Here is a 22,820-nt window from a genome sequence, read left to right as displayed (position 1 = left end):
CCAATCAAAAAAATGAGCAGAATATCTAAATAGACATTTCTCCAAAGAAGATATAAAGATGGCCAAGATGCACATGAAAAGATGCTCAACATTACTACTCAGCTCAGTTCAGTCGCTCAGTCATGTCCCACTCTTTGTGACCCCATGGACTGCAGCAAGCCAGGTTTCTCTGTCCATCACCAACTCCCGGAGCTTGCTCAAATTCATGTCCATCGAGTCGATGATGCCATCCAACCAGCTCATCTTCTGTCATCCCCTTCTCCTCCCCTCTTCTATCTTTCCCAGCATCAGGGTCTTTTCCAATGAGTCAGTTCTTCACATCATGTGGCCAAAGTATTGGAGCTTCAGCATCAGTCCTTTCAATGAATATGCAGGATTGATTTCCTTTAGGATTGACTGGTTTGATCTCCTTGCAGTCCAAGGGACTCTCAGAGGGATCGGGTGGGGAGGGAGGTGGGACGGTGGATCGGGATGGGGAATACATGTAAATCCATGGCTGATTCATGTCAATGTATGACAAAAACCACTACAATATTGTAAAGTAATTAGCCTCCAACTAATAAAAATAAATTAAAAAAAAAGAGTCTTCACCAATACCACAGTTCAAAAATATCAATTCTTCAGTGCTCAGCTTTCTTTACGGTCCGACTCTCACATCCGTACATGACTACTGGATAAACCATAGCTTTGACTATATGTACCTTTGTCAGCAAAGTAATGTCTCTGCTTTTTAATATGCTGACTAGGTTGGTCATAGCTTTTCATCCAAGGAGCAAGCATCTTTTTAATTTCATGGCTGCAGTCACCCTCTGCAATGATTTTGGAGCCCGAGAAAATAAAGTCCGTCACTGTTTCCATTGTTTCCCCATCTATTTGCCATGAAGTGATGGGACTGGATGTCACGATCTTCATTTATTGAATGTTGAGTTTTAAGCCAGCTTTTTCAGTCTCCTCTTTCACTTTCATCAAGAGGTTCTTTAGTTCCTCTTTGCTTTCTGCCATAATGGTGGTGTCATCTGCATAGCTGAGGTTATTAATATTTCTCCCCACAATCTTGATTCCAATTTGTGCTTCATCTAGTCCAGCATTTCTCATGATGCATATAGTTAAATAAGCAGAATGATAATATACAGCCTTGACGTACTCCTTTCCCATTTTGGAACCAGTCTGTTGTTACATGTCCGGTTCTGACTGTTGCTTCTTGACCTGCATACAGGTTTCTCAGGAGGCAGGTCAGATGGTCTTGTATTCCCATCTCTTTAAGAATTTTCCACAGTTTGTTGTGAGCCATACAGTCAAAGGCTTTAGCGTAATCAATGAAGCAGAAGTAGATACTATTGTGGAATTCTCTTGCTTTTTTATGATCCAACGGATGTTGGCAATTTGATCTCTGGTTTCTCTGCCTTTTCTAAATCCAGCTTGAACGTCTGGAAGTTCTCGGTTCACGTACTGTTGAAACCTAGCTTGGAGAATTTTGAGCATTACTTTACTAACGTGTGAGATGAGTCCAATTATGCAGTAGTTTGAACATTCTTTGGCATTGCCTTTCTTTGCAATTGGAACGAAAAGTGAAGTCCTGTGGCCACTGCTGTGTTTTCCAAATTTGCTGGCCTATTGAGTGCAGCACTTTCACAGCATCATCTTTTAGGATTTGAAATAGCTCAGCTGGAATTCCAGCATCTCCACTAACTTTGTTGGTAGTGATGCTTCCTATAGCCCACTTGACTTTGCACTCCAGGATGTCTGGCTCTAGGTGAGTGATCACACCCATCATGGTTATCTGGGTCATGAAGATCTTTTTTGTACAGTTCTTCTGTGTATTCTTGCCACCTCTTCTTCATATCTTCTGCTTCTGTTAGGTCCATATCATTTCTGTCCTTTATTGTGCCCATCTTTGCATGAAATGTTCCCTTGGTATCTTTAATTTTTGTGAAGAGATCTCTAGTGTTTCCCATTCTATTGTTTTCCTCTCTTTCTTTGCATTGGTCACTGAGGAAGGCTTTCTTATCTCTCTTTGCTATTCTTTGGAACTCTGCATTCAGATGGATATATTGTTCCTTTTCTCCTTTGCTGTTCATTTCTCTTCTTTTCTCAGCTGTTTGTAAGGCCTCTTCAGACAACTATTTTGCCTTTTTGCATTTCTTTTTCTTGGGGGATGTTTTGATCACCGCCTCCTGTACAGTGTCACAAACCTCCATCCATAGTTCTTCAGGCACTCTATCAGATTAATCCCTTGAGTCTATTTGTCACTTCTACTGTATAATCATAAGAAGTTTGATTTAGATTATACCTGAATAGAATAGTGGTTTTCCCTACTTTCTTCAATTTAAGTCTGAATTTGGCAATAAGTTCATGGTCTAAGCCACAGTCAGCTCCTGGTCTTGTTTTTGCAGACTGTATAGAGCTTCTCCATCTTTCAAGGCAAAGAATATAATCAGTCTGATTTTGGTATTGATCATCTGGTTATATCCATGTGTAGAGTCATCTCTTGTGTTGTTAGAAGAAGGTGTTTGCTATGATCATTGTGTTCTCTTGACAAAACTCTTCATTTTGTACTCCCAGGCCAAACTTGCTTGTTACTCCAGGTATCTCTTGACTTCCTACTTTTGCATTCCAGTCCCCTATAATGAAAAGGACATCGTTTTTTGGTGTTAGTTCTAAAAGGTCTTGTAGGGCTTCATAGAACCATTCAATATCAGCTTCTTCTGCATTAGTGGTTGGGGCATAGACTTGGATTACTGTGATATTGAATGGTTTGCCTTGGAAACGAACAGATCATTCTGTCATTTTTGAGATTGCACCCAAGTATTGCATTTCAGGCTCTTTTGTTGACTAAGAGGGCTGCTCCATTTATTCTAAGGGATTTTTGCCCACAGTAGTAAATATAATGGTCATCTGAATTAAGCTCACCCATTCTGGTCCATTTTAGTTTGCTGATTCCTAAAATGTCAATGTTCACTCTTGCATCTCCTGTTTGACCACTTTCAATTTACCTTGATTCGTGGACCTAACATTTCAGATTCCTATGCAATATTGTTCTTTACAGCATCAGACTTTACTTCCATCACCAGTCACATCCACACCTGGGTGGTGTTCTCACTGACTCAGCCTCTTTATTCTTTCTGGATCTATTTCTCTGGTCTTTTCCAGTAGCAAATTGGGCACCTACTGACCTGGGGAGTTCATCTTTCAGTGTCCTATCTTTTTGCCTTTTTATACTGTTCATGGGGTTCTCAAGGCAAGAATGCTGAAGTGGTTTGCCATTCACTTCTCCGGTGGACCACATTTTGTCAGAACTTTCCACCATGACCCATCCATTCTGGTGGCCCTATATGGCATGGCTCATAGTTTCATTGAGTTAGACAAGGCTGTGATCCATGGATCAGTTTGGTTAGTTTTCTGTGATTGTGGTTTTCATTCTGTCTGCCCTCTGATGAATAAGGATAAGAGGCTTCTGGGGGAAGAAAAGAGGCTTCTGGAAGCTTCCTGATGGGAAGGACTGACTGTGGGGGAGTCTGGGTCTTGCTCTGGTGGATGGGGCCATATTCAGCAAATCTTTAATCCAATTTTCTGTGGATGAGTGGGGCTGTGTTCCCTCCCTGTAGTTTGGCCTGAAGCCAAACTATGGTAGGGTAATGGCAGTAATCGTGACCTCCTTCCAAAGACTTATTCCAGTATGCTGTGGCTCCCAGGACCATTGTATTCAGTGCCCCTGACACTATGGCAGGCCACTGTCAACCCACATCTCCGCCAGAGACTTCTGGACACTCACAGGCAAGTCTGGCTCAATCTTTTCTGGAGTCACTGCTCCTTTCTCCTGAGTCCTTGTGCACACAAGTTTCTATTTGTGCCCTCCAAGAAGACTCTTGGCAGGCACAGGCCTGTAGGCCTGTGGAAGTTCTGTAAGCAAATCCCACTGGCTTTCAAAGTCAAAGTCCCCAGGTTGGGAAATCTATTGCGGGCCCTAGAACTTTTGCAACAGCACAAGAACGTCTTTGTTATAATTGTTCTACAGTTTGTGAGTCATCTGCTCAGCAGCTCTATGGTGGAGTTAATGGCGACCTCCTCCAAGAGGACCTATGCCACATGCCACACCTCCCAGGTTTGCTGCAGCCAGAGCCCCTGTCCCCGTGGCAGGCCACTGCTGACCCATTCCTCTGCAGGAGACACTCAAACACTCAAAGGAAGGTCTGGCTCAGTCTCTTGTGGGTCTTGGTGAACACGAGGTTTTGTTTGAGCCTTCTGAGCGTATCTGGTGGGTATGGGGTTTGATTCTAAACGCGATTTCGCCCCTCCTACCATCTTGTTGGGGCTTCTCCTTTGCCCTTGGGCGTGGCCTATCTTTGGTGGGATCCAACATTCTCCTGTCTGCAAATCAAAACTATAATGAGGTATCACCTTACAACAATGGGAATGACCATCATCAAAAAATCTGCAAATAATAATACTGCAGATGTTCTGGAGGAGGGGGAACCAGCCTATACAGTTGGTGGGAATGTAAATTGGTACAGCCACTATGGAGAACAGTATGCAAGTTCCTTAAAAAACTAAAAATAGAACTACCATATGATCCAGCAATCCTACTCCTGGGTGTATATCTGGAGAAAACCATAATTTAAAAAGATATATGTACCCCAATATTCATTGCAGCACTATTAACAATAGCCAGAGCATGGAAACAACCTAAATATCCTTCGATAGAGGGATGGATAAAGAAGATATGTTACGTATATACAATAGAATATTACTCAGCCATTTAAAACAAGACAAAATGCCATTTGCAGCGACATGGAGGGACCTAGAGATTGTCATACTGAGTGAAGTAAGTCAGACAAAGACAAATATTATACAATATCACTTATACATGGGAATCTAAAAAAAAATGGTATAAGCGAGCCCATTTACAAATGGGTTATTTATTATTTACAGTAATAGAGTCATTATTTACAGTAATAGTAATATTATTTACAGTAATAGATGCAGAAAAGAGACTTATGGTTACCAAGGGGGAAATAGGGGAGGGATAAATTGGGAGATTGGAATTGACGCATACACGCTACTATATATAAAAAGATAACTAAGAACCTACTGTATAGCACAGGGAAGTCTACTTAGTACTCAGTAATGACCTATATAGGAATGGAATCTAAAAAAGAGTGGATATACATGTGTGTGTGTATATATATATATATATATATATATATATATATATGAGATTCACTTTTCCATACAGCAAAAACTATACTGTAACTCAACTATACGCTGATAAAAATTAATTTTAAAAATAAAATGCCTTTGAGTCTCTCCTGAATATGTATAAACACTTTGCATTTGGCATTAGAAAAAAGAAAAAGAAGGATTAAAGGGAGTAAGGAATGAGAAAAGGAGGACCTGGCTTTTCTAACGTCTTGACCAATAGATTTTCTAACATCTATATCAAGGCATGATGATGTGGTCATCCCTGAGGAGCACAAAGACTTGGTAGTAGAGCATGTCAGCCCTGCTGTAGGCTGTCACTGCTTTCCTCTCTCATTCCCACTCCCCTTCCCATCTCCTCCTCTCCATTTTTCCTATCTTTTCTCTTCTTCCTTGGCTATTCTAAAACTTCTCCCAAAGGCAGGCAGCTTTGCCCACTAGCATTGCTTAGTTCACTGACATCAGTATGAAGGCCCAATGAAGTATTTGACCCTAAGCTTGAAGTAGTCATGTATAGATGTGAGAATTGGACTATAAAGAAAGCTGAGGGCCGAAGAATTGAACTGTGGTGTTGGAGAAGACTCTTAAGAGTCCCTTGGACTGCAAGGAGATTCAACCAGTCCATCCTAAAGGAGATCAGTCCTGAATATTCACAGGAAGTACTGATGCTGAAGCTGAAACTCCAATACTTTGGCCACCTGATGCGAAGAGCTGACTCATATGAAAAGACCCTAATGCTGGGAAAGATTGAGGGCAGGTGGAGAAGGGGACGACAGAGGATGAGATGGTTGGATGGCATCACCGACTCAATGGACATGAGTTTGGGTAAACTCTGGGAGTTGGTGATGGACAGGGAGGCCTGGCGTGCTGCAGTTCATGGGGTTGCAAAGAGTTGGACATGATTGAGCAGCTGAACTGAACTGAGCTGAAGGGAAGGGAGATTTTACTTGCTTCAAGCAATCCTGAGTTATAATCAGCCTAGTCAGAGCCTTCTTCATTAATCACAATGAGGCTTCTTCATTGATGGCTCATTCATTCATTCAACAAATGCATAATAAACCCTCTTTATAGACCAGGTATTCTTGTGTAACCTAGTGCTACAAAAACTTCCACCTGTTCCCTAGAATGCCACTATTTGAGTATAATAATCTTTATGTGAGAAGAAGGGCTATCTATGTAATCAAGTAAACTGGGGAAATGCTGAGCTAAAGAAAGCTAGACAGACAACCTCTATTTGATGGCTTCTCAGTGCCTTTAATATATTTCTGTGTAAACATATATTATGGCCTTTTTTTTTCTTTTTTTTTTTATTATGGCCTTTTTCAAAATGTTCAAATACTGAGGTGCTATGTAAATATGCCCAGGGATGTATGATTAGTAGAATTATGAAAGAAGTGATATAGGACCACGGAAAAATGAAAGACCACCTTGGTTTTGGAGTTTGGGGAAGGCTTTCTACAGGAAGTCACATCAGAACTGGTATTTGGCCTGATGGATAAGGAGAAAATAAGAATAGTGTATGTAAAGGTGTCCAGGCATGAGAATGGGTAGCTTCTTTGATGTTTGGAGAGTTTTTGAGGATGGTGGCATGCATGATTATGGCAGAGTAGGGCCTAGATCCTAGGTTGTATTTCTGCTTGTGATCAGCAGGAAGCCTGGATGCCTCCCTTCCATTCACTTCTTCCAACTGTTCTCTGGTATTTCACTTTGGCTTCTCTTTTTGGAGTAAGATATGCCCAGTGAATAACCAAAGAGCCTTCTCATTCCCACCCAACACACACACACTCACACACACATTCACACTCCTCACACTTAGACTCCTAGGTGAGACTTCTCCCTACATAGGATGGGGCTAAAAAAGATGAGTTCTAAAAATTCTAAAATTTTTTATTTGAAATACTTTTTGCTCATATGACTCAAAGGTTTGACCAGGATTACTCTTGGGGAAAAAAAACTCCAATGCTCTAAACAAGAGAAAGGCTGCCTTTCTTATTACATTTGCCTTCTACCAGGTATATTGATTTTCCCTGAGCTCCATCAATTTGGGTGGCAGAGGAAAGATTAAATGGTTCAGCTGTCTGCCTGCAGGAGCAGATTTGGCTCTGTATAAACTCATCTCCTGTTCATTCATATCCTGGAAGCAGCTTATGCTTTTGCTTTCAGCTAAAAACTGGAGAAACAAACAGCAGGGGTGAGGGAAGCTATGTGCCTGCTCAGAAACTTCAGAGCTGCAGAGATGCTGAAGGAAGTCTTCTCCAGAGGACTCTGGCCTATGTGTTTTAGAAAAGAGAACAGAGAATGTAATATCTGAAAGATACTCTGTGGATGTCAGTTTTCCTTCACTTGTCTGTGTGTTTTTAACAGCCTCAAACAGTGAGTCAGATTTTTCAAATGAGCACTATGTCTTCAAATTCTTGTCTCATGGTGGAAATGACTAATGCAGTAGGAGTGTGATAGAATACTGGAGGGGCTGGGATATTATCTTACTTTTTCTTACTCAATTTGGATTCATCACATGTGGATTTCTTTCCTTTGTTAATATTTTATGAAGTGAAACAAAATCCTTCAGGGAATAAGCTACTGACAGCTCAGATCATTACTGTTTCCCACCTGTCTTAGCAAAAAGGAGATAATTGCTGGAAAGATAACAAGGGAAATCTGTTCTTTTGCTGAAATTTCAAAAATCAGGTCTGCATATGGTGCCGCTACAGAAGGAGCTGAACAAAGTTTCAAAATGTAGAATAAGGTCAGAGTTGTTTCACTCCATCAAAGACCCTGAGATGGAAGGATCATCTTTCCATAACTCACAACATTCTTTTCTCATTTCAGTTTGGATTGAGTTCAAGCATCATCTTCATAGCACTTATTCGTTCTCTATCTGCACTGATCCATTTGGTTCATCGCAAAGGCACTCAACAGGGAAGCAGCTTTATTAATTTTCTCACCATTACCTTTGTGCAAACTCTGCTGGATCTCCTTTCTCTGTCCTTGGGTGACTTCACCATGGCTTTCCAGGCACCTTCTGATATTAACAAACCGCCTCATTTTTAAGGATTAAGTTCAGTTGATTTGGAACTCCAATTTCTCATCCTTCAACCAGAACACAGAGCAGCTGTAGAGAAGGGATTGGGCTTTACTTCTTCATACTTCTTCCCTTTGCTCTTTTCTTCATCTTTCCCCACTCACGCTGCTGCTTCTGGCTTCTCCAGGGTTGGGGGAGGCAAGATGGGGAAGGGAAGGGGACGAAAGGTCATATGTGACCTGCTCTTTAATCTGGAGTCGATGACCTTCACGCTGCAGGTGGCTGGATGCTGGCTATGTCTCTCACAGCCAATGACAAAAATGATGCACTCTCTGACTGGCCATCTGTGAATCCCCCTTAGTGATGGTTATGAGGTACACCCCACCAGCCCCTTTTTGTTAGGGTTACCGCCCTGCATGCAATCCTTTTGAGAAGAGTCTTAAGGCACTCTAGCCCAGCTACCTTCCGAGTTTTCCACCTAGGCTTCGGGAAAACTCAGATGTCTCCCCCATCAAACTCTGGAAGTCTGGCTCACTGGCAACAAAAGTCCTTTCTCTCCCTTCTGCCCCCAGGTCCCTACAGCCTCTAGCTGCATGCCGTCAAGGCTCTGATACAGAGGCCTAGCCTCTGCAATGCACAAACTCCAGTTACCACTGGAGTTCTAGTAACTGCCACCCTCCTCTCAAGGCCCAAGGCAGTCACAGAACCCAGGAACTTGCAAGCATGGGTGGGATGAGATTAGATGGTAGTTTCCCTCCCCCACCTTCTCTACAAGTGGTTCTCTGAAACCCCCTCCCTTGGGTAAAGGTAAGAAAGGGGAAGCAAGCCCCTCCCATTCCCTTGGGGGATCAAAAGGAAACACATGGTGGGTCAGCTCCACAAGTCTCTTCAAGGAAACTGCCTCCAGTCTCTCTGATCCCTCCTTGGCCTTCTCATATATACAGGCTGGCGGAGGTGGGTGGGGACGGAGGGTTAGGATTATTAGGGAGGTGAAAGGGTCTAATCTGGTAGAGCAGGTTTAGACTCCAGGTCTGCCACAATGTAGCATATACAACAGGGATAGTTTAGCACCACTCTGTAGAAAATAGAGGGACTTCTGCCCCATTGTCCTTATCAATGAGATCTTGGCAGAAACTAGAAGTCCCACTTCATATACTGACTCTACAGTAGAGTCAGACTCTATTATAGTAAAACTTACTAAACCCTTAGAACTAAAGGTTCATCAGGTAACTGCCAGACCTGTAGACTGGAGAGCGGGCATGGTAACTAGATGCCTTTGGGTGCTACCTCCTCACAATGGCAGCAGATCCACTGGCATGCCTTTCTTTGGGTCTTCCCCCACACCCAGGAGACAGCTCGTCCAGACAACCATGACACAGAGGCAGACATTGCAACTGGAGCACAAATGTGGCCAACGGGACCGAATCACAGCTGAGTCAGAGGATGCCGTTGGCATCGCAGCCAAGCCTAGGGCAATCTCTGTGGAATGCTGGTTAGCCAGACTGTTTGAAAATAGAAGGTCAGGAGCTGCCTTCAAAGTTCTTTTCCTAATTCAAGGGAAAATGGCTGACTACCAGTGAGCCACTGGTTCCACATGAAAAGCTGAGCTAAGACAAAGAGCTTCTGTAAGAAAGGAGGGAAGCCCTCTTCAGAAGAGAGCGTGCATGTGCTCCTACCGCAGGCGTTTTGCCTGAGGGGCCTGAGCTTTGGCTTGCGTCACAGAGAGTTTTGCTCTTTTAACAGGATCCCCAACGGTTTGGTTGATTATAAGGATCCTTTCCACCTAAGATCTATCTATACCTACTTTAATCTACTCAGACTTAAAGGATCTGATTTTTCTTTCTAAAAGGCTTCTTCTAGAGATTCTGGAGGTTCCAGAACCCTGGGCCAGTTGAGGAATTGGCCTCACTGAGTTGGGCAGAAAAGTTCTCATAATATAAGACACTAGCCGTAAGTTTCCAAGCACTGCAGGCTACCTTCCTCATTCCCCTTGGAAGGGTACACAAAACAGTGCCTGCACCACCACCTGCTCCCAACCTCAGAGCAGATTGTACCTGATGACACATATTCAGCCTGGGCTGGTAGTCATTCCTGTGGCCCAGCTTCCTGCGGCTGACACCTGGTGATTTCTGAATCATCCACACTCCTTCAACTGAGATGATAAGCTTCTGATGAGTTACCTTCTGTTTCCCAGTGAGAAAGTGTCTTACTCAGATAGTCAGTAAATAGTACCTAACTTTGGCAACAAATGAATGCCAGAGAGGAAAGGGTGGGGAGGCAATGGCATGTGGTCTGGTCTAGTGGTTCCATGGGAGACTTGGTGTCAGCAGTCCTGGTCGGATTCCCAGCAGCCTCTCTGACTCACTTAGGGCAGGTCACGTTGTGTTTGCTGTTGTTTGGGACCAGAAGTGGGACTGTGGCTCATTAACCTCCTGTCTTGTGCATGGGTTGTTAACTAGGCACTAGCTGCAAATTCAGGTATTTAAATTTTGTCCACCCAGGAGGTGAGTAAGTAGCCTTTAAGAAGCACTGTCAGATACCTGTCAGCTGTGAGGAAGATACATTCATAATGGGAAGGAGTGTGAGACATTGCTCCTAAACACAGTTACCATGTACTCTGGAAGCAGAACAAATGATTTCCAGTCAATTTGTGAGGTCTCCTAGATTTCCTGAGGTCTCCTGGAGTTTGGGAGGTGTGCTTCGCCTGGGTAGACGGAATTCCTTCTTCATGTCTGGCTGGCCGCCAGCAGTGCTTCAGAGAACACTAACCTTACCAGGGGCACTCGTGGCCTTGTCTCCTTATCAGAAGTTCCTGGATTCTGCTCAGTCCAACATTCTGATTCTTCCTTTAAAATCCCTCCCCAGAGGCAGCCAACTGGGAGCTCATCAGCTGCTGCCAGTCTTGCAGTTACATTTATTTGGCACTCACAAAGTTTAAAAAATTGTGGTGGGAGGTATTATAGGTTGAATTGTATTTCCTCAAAATCCATATGTTAAAGTCCTAACCCCCAGAACTTCAGAATGGGGGAATGGAAATGGGGTCACTGAAGATTAGTTGGTTAAGATGAGGTCATACTAAAGTGGGGTGAACCTCGGTCCCGCCCAAGTCCAGTATGACTGGTATCTTTATAAAAAAGGGAAATTTGGCCACAGAGAGATCCAAGCTTAGAAGGGAGAACACCACGTGACCATGTAGACAGAGATCTATCAGTCAGTGTCAAAAATTGCCAATGCCACGGAAGCCAGGAGAGAGGCATAGAACGGGGTCTCCCTGCCATCTGTCAGAAGGAACTAATTGTTCCCATACCTTGACCTTGGACTTCTAGCCTCCTAAATTGTGGAATGACAAATTTCTTTAATTTCAGCCATCCAGTTTAGGTTACTGTTATGGTAATCCTAGCAAAATAATACAGGTGGTATCATTTTTAAATGAACGTATTTGCCAGAAAAATCTGGATCTTGAGTTTCAGCGGGAGAGGCCTGCAGCCCCTGGCTGATGTGAGGGCATTGGCCGGAAGTAGACGGATGGGTAATCAGGGAGGGGCACGGGTCCACGCACAGGGCCAGCGCCCCTCACCCCCAGCTGACTGTCACAGCCCAAGAATACAGGCCCAGCATATCAGATTTTCTGATTTCTTTCAGGGAAGTTTGATATCTGCTTCCCGTTGCTGGTGAAACGTGATTTCCACTGTTGGCAGCTAATCCCGTCACTCTCCATTTTCTCCCTGACCCACTCCACTTCAGTCATATACTTGATCAGGCTGACTCCTCTGATGATCTGAGTTTGCGATTTCTGTTTATTCATAGTCGCATGGCTTGGCAAGATAGTCAGACAATTTTATTTAAGCCAGGGAGATTTTTCAGAGTGGGTTGAACAATTTGCTACTGGGAGAAAGGAGCTTTGATTTATCCACCTTTCCCCTCTGCCATATTGCAGTGAGGATTGTTCTGAGACCATGTTTCTGCTTTGAATCACCAGTTGTTGAGGGCCTACCACATTCCAGGTGGTGTGTTAGCTGCAAAGCAAGTGTCCAGTATGTGAATGCATATATTCTTCCTAATATACTTACTGCTATTTTGCTGGCAATAAAAGAAAAGATTATAAACCAGGCACCATGTAATAAAAGCAAAGACATTAAATTGTAATTGTTCTGAACTTATAAATAGAAAGGCCATTCTATCATAGCTGCATTGCCTCACACTCCTCTATCACTGCAGCTCAAATAAATTTAGACTAATCAATAAAATTGCTGATACTAATAGTACCATATGAGAGGAGCAAGGTATAAAAACATTAATGGCATTCCTTTACTTCGTTATAACTATCTTAGGCAATTACAATGTGCCAGGTATACACTAACCACTTCATATACACAATCTCATTTAACATTCAGATCAACCCTGTGAGAGAAATATTTGATTCTTATTCTGGAGATCAGGAAATTGTCCAGAGATATTCAGTAACTTGCTCAAAGTCACAGGGCATGAGATGTAGAGCTGGATTCAAAGCCAGCGCGTTTAATGCCAAATCCGAGTTCTCCCGCCTCCACCTCTCAGTTTCTTTATTTTACCAAAATGCCTCTAATGAAGATCAGCTATTGGGTCTGGAGTCCACCAAGGCCTTGCCAACCATCAAGAGAAGGGGGCGTGGTCCCAAATTCAACTTCCCAAATCCTAACCCTGTCGACAGTGTTGACTGACCTCCATGTTCTATTAAAGAGGTACAAACTGTCATCTAGTTTGAATTTGAAATCTTTGTTTCACTCAAAGAACACACAGTGACATTACATGCATATGGCAAAGATGTAGAGGAGAACAGATGGTGTGCTCCGTATGCTCTTAGAAGCCTCATCACTCAAAGAAGGCTTGTTGGAGGGGCCTTCAGGGTCATGTTCTGCTTCTTTTCCTCAACTGTGTTCAGCTTATAAACACTCAAACACTTTACAGATGGCATACCTGCCTTTCTATATGCATGTTTTGCTTCAATCAAAGGTAAAGGAAAGAGAAAGAGTGGTCCTTATCTTAAGCAGAGCACAGTGAAGTCCACTATTTATCTCCCAGCTGCAACTTTCATCAACCTATGGCCAAACTTCTTTCATCTAGAGCCCACTCTCTCCTTTCCTCCACTCCCACCGGGTTATTTTGAAGTAAATCCCAAGTTGTGTAGTCACGTCTGAGAATCCGTCTGCTGGTCTTAGGTTTTTTCCTCTGTGTGATTTCAGGCCATTACATGTACGTGGACTCTATGTATGTCAAGCACTTCCAGGAGGTGGCCCAGCTCATCTCCCCGATGACCACAGCCCCCATGTCTGGCTGCCTGTCATTTTATTACCAACTCCAGCAGGGGAATGACAACATCTTCTCTGTGTACACGAGGGATGCAGCCGGCCTGTATGAGGAGATCTGGAAAGTGGGCGATCCAGGGGCTGCTGGCTGGAACCTTGCTGAGGTGGAGTTCAGTGCCCCGTACCCCATGCAGGTAGGTGTGCCTGGCCACTCTGCAGAGATGCCACCCACACCCAGATGTGGAGTTCAGGAGATACTGCAGTCTCATACTCATTCCTCCTTTGCCTCTGTGTCTCAGTCCTAATCTCCCTTTTCCCTTCCTTGGCCTTCTCCACTTTTATCCCTTCCTCTGTATTCTCTCTGCCTTCCTCCTCTATCACTTCATTTTCTAGACGAGTATTTCTTTTTTTTTTTTTTTTCATTTATTTTTATTAGTTGGAGGCTAATTACTTTACAATATTGTAGTGGTTTTTGCCATACATTGACATGAATCAGCCATGGATTTACATGTATTCCCCATCCCGATCCCCCCTCCCACTTCCCTCCCCACCTGATCCCTCTGGGTCTTCCCAGTGCACCAGCCCCGAGCACTTGTCTCATGCATCCAAACTGGGCTGGTGATTTGTTTCACCCTTGATAATATACATGTTTCGATGCTGCTCTCTTGAAACATCCCACCCTCACCTTCTCCCTAGACGAGTATTTCTTAGTAAAGACAAATATGGGAAAGCCAGTCAACCAACTAGTTTTCTTGGCCACACTCTCCCTCTGAACTTGCACTGTGGTCGTGTGAGTTCAGATGAGATTAGTGAAACTCCTTCTATGTGAACCTCACTCTGAAACTTCAGCTCCTGACAGCAGCTGTGAAGGTTCCCCTTACCTGAGGGAACACTCTTTCTAAATTTAGAGAAAAAAAAAAAGACCTATTTTTTCTTTTCTCCTTTACAGTGTAAATAATGTCATAAAAGTCATAAATAAACATGATTTTGGCCCTAATTTGAAACAAGCCTTGTGGCCTCTAAAGTTTTTTTTAACTTTTTATGGTTTAAAACTGTTCATTTACATGAGCGGTAAATGTCCAGTACAGAAGAATTAGAAAATTCAGAGAAGCAAAACAAACTAAAACGCCCTACAGCAGCCCTGCAAAGAAAAGAACTAACATCTTGGTATTCATCCTTGAAGACCTTTTTGTAAGCACATATATTAATACATATCTATACATGTATTCTGGGCTTCCCAGGGGACACAGTGGTAAAGACTCTGCCTGCCAGTGCAGGAGAAGCAAGAGACCCGGGTTCAGTCCCTGGCTTGGGAAGACCCCCTGGAGAAGGAAATGGCAACCCACTCCAGTGTTCTTGCCTGGGAAATCCCATGAACAGAGAAGCTTGGCGGGCTACAGTCCATGGGGTCGCAGAGTCAGAAACAACTGAGCACACACACACACACACACGTATTTCAGTGCTGACAACAATCCAACAAAGCGGATAAAATTATCCCCATATTCCAGATGAAAGAGGAGGAAATGGAAAGTGCAAGACGTTTGCTGTTTTGTTCTAGGTCACACCACTGGTGAGTGCCAGGGTGCTAAGAAAATTCCCTGCACTAAATCTGACTTAAATTTGAAGGAAAAGGGGAGCTCTGTCCAGCGACCCCTGGGACCTCCGGAATCCAGGGATGCAGGACTGTGGTTGCAGATCTGGGGCTCTAAAGAGTCTTAGTTCCCACAGGTTGTGAACATTCCCTGCTTTCACTTTGCACTTTTTGCAGTATCTCCCCTAGTTCTGTTTAGAGTGCAAAAGAAGCCGATGATCCTCTGGATGCTTTTCAGTAGTGCCATCTGCTCACCTGATGTGGCATTTCAGTGAGTGTTGGGGTGGGGTCTCGGTTTTGGAAGTATTCTGTCCATGGATTGTGTGCCTGCCTCTCCCTTTCCCTCTTCCAATTCCCCCTACCCCAGACAGCCCCAGAGAGGGGACTTTTGTAGTATGTGTGCTATTTCCTATTCCAAAGTCTAACCAGGCCTTGATTTGCTCTTGCAGCCCAGTGGAAAATTTTCTGTGAGTTTGGGTTACAAGGAGAAAAAGAAATGCACATGCTGCTTGAGAAAGTTTTCCTTCTATTAAAGGCACAAGTCACATGCACAGTGAAAGCGTTGCCCTTGCAAATTCCTTTCATCCAACTGTAAACTCCTGGGGCAACATTTATACGAGTGAGATTTGCTGAATTTTCTTTTTAATCAATGCTTGAAAAGTTACCATTTCTGTTTACTGCTTAAGTTTACTACTAAACTTAAGTACATATACTTTTGAGCCACACATGCATGATTTTGCCCTGGCAGTTGGTACTCATTACATCAGGATTATTGGCTCCTGATAATTGCCGAGAAAAGAAGACTACCCTGCGGAAATCAGTGAATTTAATGTCCCCGTATTCTCAAATGAATTTTTTAAAGGAAGACAAATAGCTGAACAAGAGAGAACACAATGACACAAAGGCTGTGATTTGCAAATTATGATTGGAAATATCCTTATCCAGTAAGGATATTTAGATCAATCAGTAAGATCAGTCTGTTGTTGGCTTTATCACCTTGAAAATGAAATGTCATAGGCCTATGTTGAGCTTGTAAACTGAATTTGTTCCTCCTCATTCACCCAAATCTGTCCCCTTGGTTCTCAGCCCTTCCTCCATTGCCAGAGACAAACTTCCAGGGTTGTCTTAGATTTTGGAGAGACCAAGTGTCTAAGGACCATTGTTGTCAAGCTGAAAGGGACAATCTTATCCAAACTCTTTTCTCAAAAATTAAGAAATTGAGAACTAGAGGAGAAAAGGGACAAACTAGAGTTAATTAGTGGCCAGCTAGACTCAGACATGAATATTGGTTCAGGAGGGGGTCACCCTGGAGAAAAAGGCATGGATTTAGTTCAGAGCTTGTTATGCACCTGACTCCATAGGCTCTATATATACATTATCTCATTTAATCATATCTACAGTCCTACAAGGAAGATGTTAAAATGGCTATTTTATAACAAGAAAAGTGCTGTTCTGAAAGGGTTAGCTATGTCCCCAAGGTCACTTAGTTAATAAAGTGACAGAAACAGGATTTGAACTCTGGTCTGTCTGCCTCTAAGACAGCATTCTCCTTAGCAGAAGGTGAAGACTAGAGAGGCCTATGGGTTAGATCTAGCCTATAGGGATTTGTCTAGCTGCTATAGTGGTATTTGTTTTTATTTTGTACACATTTGTTTTAGTTTTTGAATGAATTGTTAGCACTGAAAAATCTGAAGATTTCAAATAAAAATCTAGCGATCAAATCCTCTTGATAGTTTGGTGAGTCCAGGCATGTTAGGCCTGAATTCACATCTGCCAGCAGCTGACAAAGCTAAGTAGCAGCTGTCCCCGGTAGATGAGCCTTGCTCCCCAAGTCACACCATTTCCTGCTGCATCAGATGAAACCCATATCATGCATTTACATTACGTGCCTGGCCTGGGTGGGCACTTGGATGTCCACCCCTGTTCAACAGCGTATCTTATGTTATCAATCCAGCAGAGTGGTCTGCACACGTCGGTGGTTTTCCCAACACAGATGAGTGTTGTGCTCCCCATACTTGATCCCCATGGGAAGCAGAGAGTCGTCCATTGAACTCAAAGTTAAAGTTGGTGGCAGAGAAGACAGTATAACTAAAGGGACCTGAACTCGTTAATAATCCCATGTTCTCTCTATTTGAGCATGCCAGGGTATGCCGAAAACCTAACATTTATACACAGGAGTTCTGGGCCTGATTCTGCCTTAGGCATCAGGTAATCATCTCTGATTGCTGCATCTTTGTCCAGATGGACATAGCATTTTATGCATGAAAAAGAGAACCTGGGAAGGGCTTAGGGCTCTGTGAAGGGTAGGATTGCCTTCTGCAAGCAGCATGTTGCCTCTTTAATTGAAGTTCATAAAACAGATTATTGAGTCTGCAGTCCTATCAGCAAGTGATATAAGTACTTGGACATGCAAGGGAGGGGGGGAAAGTCCACCAATAAAATGCAACTTAGGGCTTAGTAGTCACTCTCCCCTGAAGAAACTGTGGGTTAAGGAGGGAGCTGCTCAAATACCTATATACCTGGCTCAACCCATTTTAAGTCATAGTACAAACATTTAAGCCTAAAAGAAATTACGTAAACATGTAACATGTCTTTCTCCTCTGCAGGTTATTTTTGAAGTTGCCTTCAATGGTCCCAAAGGAGGATATGTGGCCCTGGATGATATTTCTTTCTCTCCTGTTCACTGCCAAAATCAGACAGGTAAGCATTCTCTTTCTCTTCTTCCTCCCATTTAGGATCTTCTTTTGTCAACAGATGCCTATGGTCAGGACTTGCTTTAATTCCTTCTAATTTCCTCTTCTTTTCCTTTTTTATCTCATCCTTAAATTATTTAACCAAATAGTCATTTCTCTGTTATTTTACTCTTTTTTTCCTCTCACAGAATGAAACTGATTTTCCTGACACCAGAGGTCAGTTTTCCTGAGTTAAGGAGATTTTATCTTCTCTATGTACTAGGAAAGTAAAATTAAATACCTCCCCTCCACTCCATCTTTCTCTTTAAAGGAAATCTTGGGTCCATAGACATGTATATAGAGTAGACAGAAAAAACTCTCAAAATCTACTGAGTAGAATTATAAGAACTCTTTCTAAATTTATGAATCTAATTTTTAAATGTCCTCCTGTTTAAAGATGTTAGTATTTGGTATACATTCTGTATGATGGTTTTGACTTCAGAGTATGTATTCAATTTCTCTTTCTAATTGAATGCTCACATAATTTTATCATGACCAATTTTGTAATTTCCATAAACTTTGTGTTTGTAAAGAGAGGGCATTTTTACTTCCTGGGAAAATAGGTAAGCAAATCAGTTCAAAGTGAATTAGAAAACAAATGTTTTAGAATTAGAAGGGTGACACTATAATTGATAACCCAGATAAATGCCTTCCTGCCAATGCAGGAGACATAAGAGACATGGGTTTGATCCCTGAGTCAGGAAGAACCCTTGGAGGAGGGCATGGCAACTCACTCCAGTATTCTTGCCTGGAGAATCCCATGGACAGAAGACTGGTAGACTATAGTCCATAGAGTCGCAAAGAGTTGGACACAACTGAAGTCACTTAGCATGCATGCATGCACAAATAAATTCAGCTGACCATACCTTTTAATGAATTTGTTTCCTTGAGAGGCCCCAGGGAGACACAGTGGTCATCCATCTTATTAAGGAGCCCTTGTTCTGGGTTTTGGAGTGTGGGAAGTGAATTTTTGAACTTGGTTTTGGTAGTGTAACTTTCACATAAGATAGAGTTGGTCTCTAATTTAATATAGTTTTGAATATATTCTTTTTTTTAATGTGCATATATATATGTATTTATTTTTACAAAAATAAAGTCATACTGTACCTACAATGTATAACTTGCTTTTTTTCATATAACAGTACATAATGGACATGTATCTATATAAACAAATATGGGACTACATCGTAATTTCTAATGGCTATAAAGCACTCTAGCATATGGCTTTATTATCATTTATTTAAACAGTTTCCTACTGTTGGACAATTAGGACATTCCAATTTTGCAACTTCAGATATGCAGATGATACCACTCTAATGGCAGAAATTGAAGAGGAACTAAAGAACCTCTTGATGTGAGTAAAAGAAGAGAGTGAAAAAGCTAGGTTGAAACTCAACATTACAAAAGCTAAGATCATGGCAACCAGTCCCATCATTTCAGGGAAACAGAGGGGAAAAAGTGGAAGCAGAGACAGATTTTGTTTTCTTGGGCTCCAAAATCACTGCGGATGATGATTGCAGCCATGAAATTAAAAGATGCTTGCTCCTCAGAAGAAAAGCAATGACAAACCCAGACAGCATATTAAAAAGCAGAGATATCTCTTTGCTGGCAAAGGTCTGTATAGTCAAAGCTATGGTTTTTTCCAGTACTCATGTATGGATATGAGTTGGACCATAAAGAAGGCTGAGAGCCTAAGACTTGATGCTGTTGAATTGTGGTGCTGGAGGAGACTTGAGAGTCCCTTGGGCTGCAAGGAGATCAAAATAGTCAATCCTAAAGGAAATCAACCCTGAATATTCATTGGAAGGACTGATGCTGAAGCTGAAGCTCCAAAACTTGGGCCACTTGATGTGAAGAGTAGACTCATTGGAAAAGACCCTGATGCTGGGAAAGATTGGAGGCAGGAGGAGAAGGGGATGACAGAGGATGATACGGTTGGATCGAATTACTGACTCAATGAACATGAATTTCAACAAACTCCAGGAGATAGTTGGGGACAGAGTAACCTGGCATGCTGCAGTCAATAGGTTGCAAAGAGTCGGCCATGACTTAGCTTAGCAACTGAACAACAATAACAAATGTTGCTATTCCAAGCAATAATAAAATAACCAATTATCTATATCATCACTCAATTAACTAATTTTTTTTCTTTTAGAAAAATTCTACATTGTGAAATATCTTGATTGAAGAGTATGTCCTTAAGAATATGTGTGTGTGTGTGTGTGTGTGTGTGTGTGTGTGTGTATCTTAGGGTACTATCAGGCTCCAGAAAAAGCCAAGGCAACTTACTTGAAAGTCACATGTGAGAAAGCCTGTTTCTACACACCTATGTCAACCACGGGTCTTGGTAAATTTTACATCTTTGCAAATCTGATCATATTGGATCAACCAAAGAACTGTCAGATGCCTCAAGCTGGGGCCAACCAAACTCTCTTCAGGACTTTTAATCTTGTCTGGAGTAACCCAGAGATGGAAGAAACCTTAGGAGGAGATAGTTGAGCAGTTTTTCTACCAAGGCGTTCTGGAATTGCCAGCCTCCTTCCTGCCAGCCTCCTTCCTGTTCAGCCTTCTCGACCTCTTCTATTACATCCTCACAGCTTTCCATAAAATATTCTTTTTGCTTTTTAATCAAAAGGGCTTTTCTTCAGAAAAGATTAAAAAACCACGGAAAGAGTGTTTTGGTGCCGACTCATAAACGTGACTGGCAGTTGCTGCTGGCAGTTGTCTGGGAGCTCAGTTAGGTTTGCCTCCTGAACCACTTACACATGGTCTCCCCAGGAAGGTGGTCTCGGGGTTGTCAGACTACTTCACTGGTGGCTGACTTCCGGCGAAGCCATGTTCCGAAAGAACCAGGAGGAAGCTGTAACACCTTTTATGACCCAGCCTCAAAAGTTGCATACCATCACTTCCTCTGGATTTTATGGGGCAAAACAGTCACAAATTCATATTATGTCCATAGTTACATCAGTCCATCTTAGGATTGTTAGATGTCATCAGATCAAGAAGAGGTGTCACATACAATTGCTGTTGGTGAAGGTATTCGCAGAGTTGAAGAAAATCCTTTCCTTGAAGCAGAGAAACCCACCATGGGAAGCCTTCAATTGATGAGGAGGTTGAAAAGCTGAAAGCTTGTCCTAAAGATCCCAGACAAGCCCCCAAGATGATAGCTTATGGTGAACGGTATCAGATTCTTGATCTCCAAAGAAGAAGATTTATCTTCAGGACCAGGGACCAGGTTTGATCACTCAAGAGCTTTTGTGAAGCAGAGTTTTATTAAAGGATAAAAAGAGACAGAGAAAGCTTCTGACATAGACATCAGAATGGGGACGGAGAGTGCCCCCAGTTTCAAATATATTCTATAAGCAAAGGAGCTTAGAATATTTTCCACTCGAGCTAATTTTTTACCTCCAAATCACAGAGAAACTTACTAATTAGCTGAAATCAAATATTAGTTTTTACTAATTCTAATTTGAAAAAAAAACAAAACTAGTGAAATAGAACAGACTTGATTTACATATTTATATGCTGTAATTAAAATGATTTAATCCTAACAGTAACCAAAAATTAAGAGTCTCTAAATTTGGCAGAACACAGAAACCAAAGTGACTTTACTCTCTAAATGTGATTGCTCCCTAACTCCATCAGTTAATGTTTCAGTGATGTTAATAATAGTTTTACAACCTCTTTAACATTATTTTTAGAAATTTCTCTTCTCAGTCACTGGACATTTACATTGAACTTTTAAAAATATTTCCAAGTTATGCATATAGAAGAGGAATTTATTTAACATCTATAATGGATAGCAGGTGGAGTGAAGGCAGATGGAAGGTGATAGAATCTAGTGAACCACCATAGAAGTAACATTTAGAAACATTTTCCCATTAAAAAAGATACAGAGTATATGTGAACTCTTTTCTACTGGTTGATGAAAAGAAAAGATATTTTCCTGCACAATAAGGACCATTTGTTAAGAGAGATGGTGACCCCTTCCTCGGTGAAATCCAGCCCAGATAAAGACCCTTCCTCCATAGGGAGGGAGGGATTCACATTTTTATAGTTAACCAAGGTTCCCTATTGGCCTTCAGAATTTCCTAGTACACCAGCTTTGCTTTAAATGGTTTAACTGCACGATCAAAGTATTGTGCTTAAGAACCAGGATTTTGGACTCACATCCCTACTCTGCCATTTACAAGCTGTGTGACCTTCAGCTTGTTACCTAACATCTCTGAGACTGTTTTCACGTTTATGGGACAAGGATGGAAGAATCTGATTCATAGAATTGTCAGGAAGATTGATGACTTAATAATGTCTGTGATAGCCTTAGAAGAGTATGGCACACAGAAAATGCTTGGTCATGAGACCCAATATTATTTACTTAATTTTCAAAATACTCCCATTCATTCCCTAGAGAACAGGGAGTCAGATTGAAACTAAAGAGAACCAGCAAAGGGTACTGCCTTGAAGAATGTGTAAGTTGGAGTCTGTTTTATGCCCTTCATTAAGCACCTGTGGGCCAGATTCTGAGTCTTAGAAGCTGAGCCCTCTAGTTTTCATACTTCCTTTTACATTTCACAAATAGTTTATGTCCTTCTGTTTCACAGTAGGTACCAACATTTTTTTCTTTATCTTGGTTACCTCCACATTTATTGTCTCTGCTTTTCCCAGCTGGATCTGACATTTTCTTCCCTCATCTCTCTAGTAGGTTGAGACAGGAATTACTTCAACACATGAAGCATCTTGTTCCCACCATCTGGTTGCTCTTAGATTAATCCAGTTTCCCAGACCTGAAACCTATCTCAGAGTCACAGGTATTAAGCACCAGCTGTTTGTCATCCCCCCAAATATTTCCCCAGGATGCTTACAGAGGACAGTGAGACCTTATCCCATCCCTCCCAGCTTGAGTTATAGCCCTTCCCTTTCCAGGCCTCTCCCATCTGAAAACCCCCCATCTACCACATTTGGCCCAGAACTTAGACCATAGGAATAAGCTCTCC

At 42.2% G+C, this 22,820-nt stretch overlaps 1 protein-coding gene across 2 annotated transcripts in view; it reads left to right on the top strand.

Moving 5' to 3' along the window:
* MAMDC2 (MAM domain containing 2) overlaps nucleotides 1-22,820 on the top strand; it is a 155,040-nt gene that overhangs the window by 78,790 nt on the left and 53,430 nt on the right. For both annotated transcript variants that reach the window (XM_020901881.2, XM_070480367.1), the window contains exons 6-7: nucleotides 13,441-13,697; nucleotides 17,701-17,794. In XM_020901881.2, coding sequence (XP_020757540.2) covers nucleotides 13,441-13,697; nucleotides 17,701-17,794 — 351 coding nt within the window. The remainder of the gene's footprint in view (nucleotides 1-13,440; nucleotides 13,698-17,700; nucleotides 17,795-22,820) is intronic.

This window comes from Odocoileus virginianus, chromosome 18, assembly GCF_023699985.2.
Source record: "Odocoileus virginianus isolate 20LAN1187 ecotype Illinois chromosome 18, Ovbor_1.2, whole genome shotgun sequence".
In the NCBI taxonomy this organism is placed as follows: domain Eukaryota; kingdom Metazoa; phylum Chordata; class Mammalia; order Artiodactyla; family Cervidae; genus Odocoileus; species Odocoileus virginianus.
This window is presented reverse-complemented; position numbering and strand designations above follow the sequence as displayed.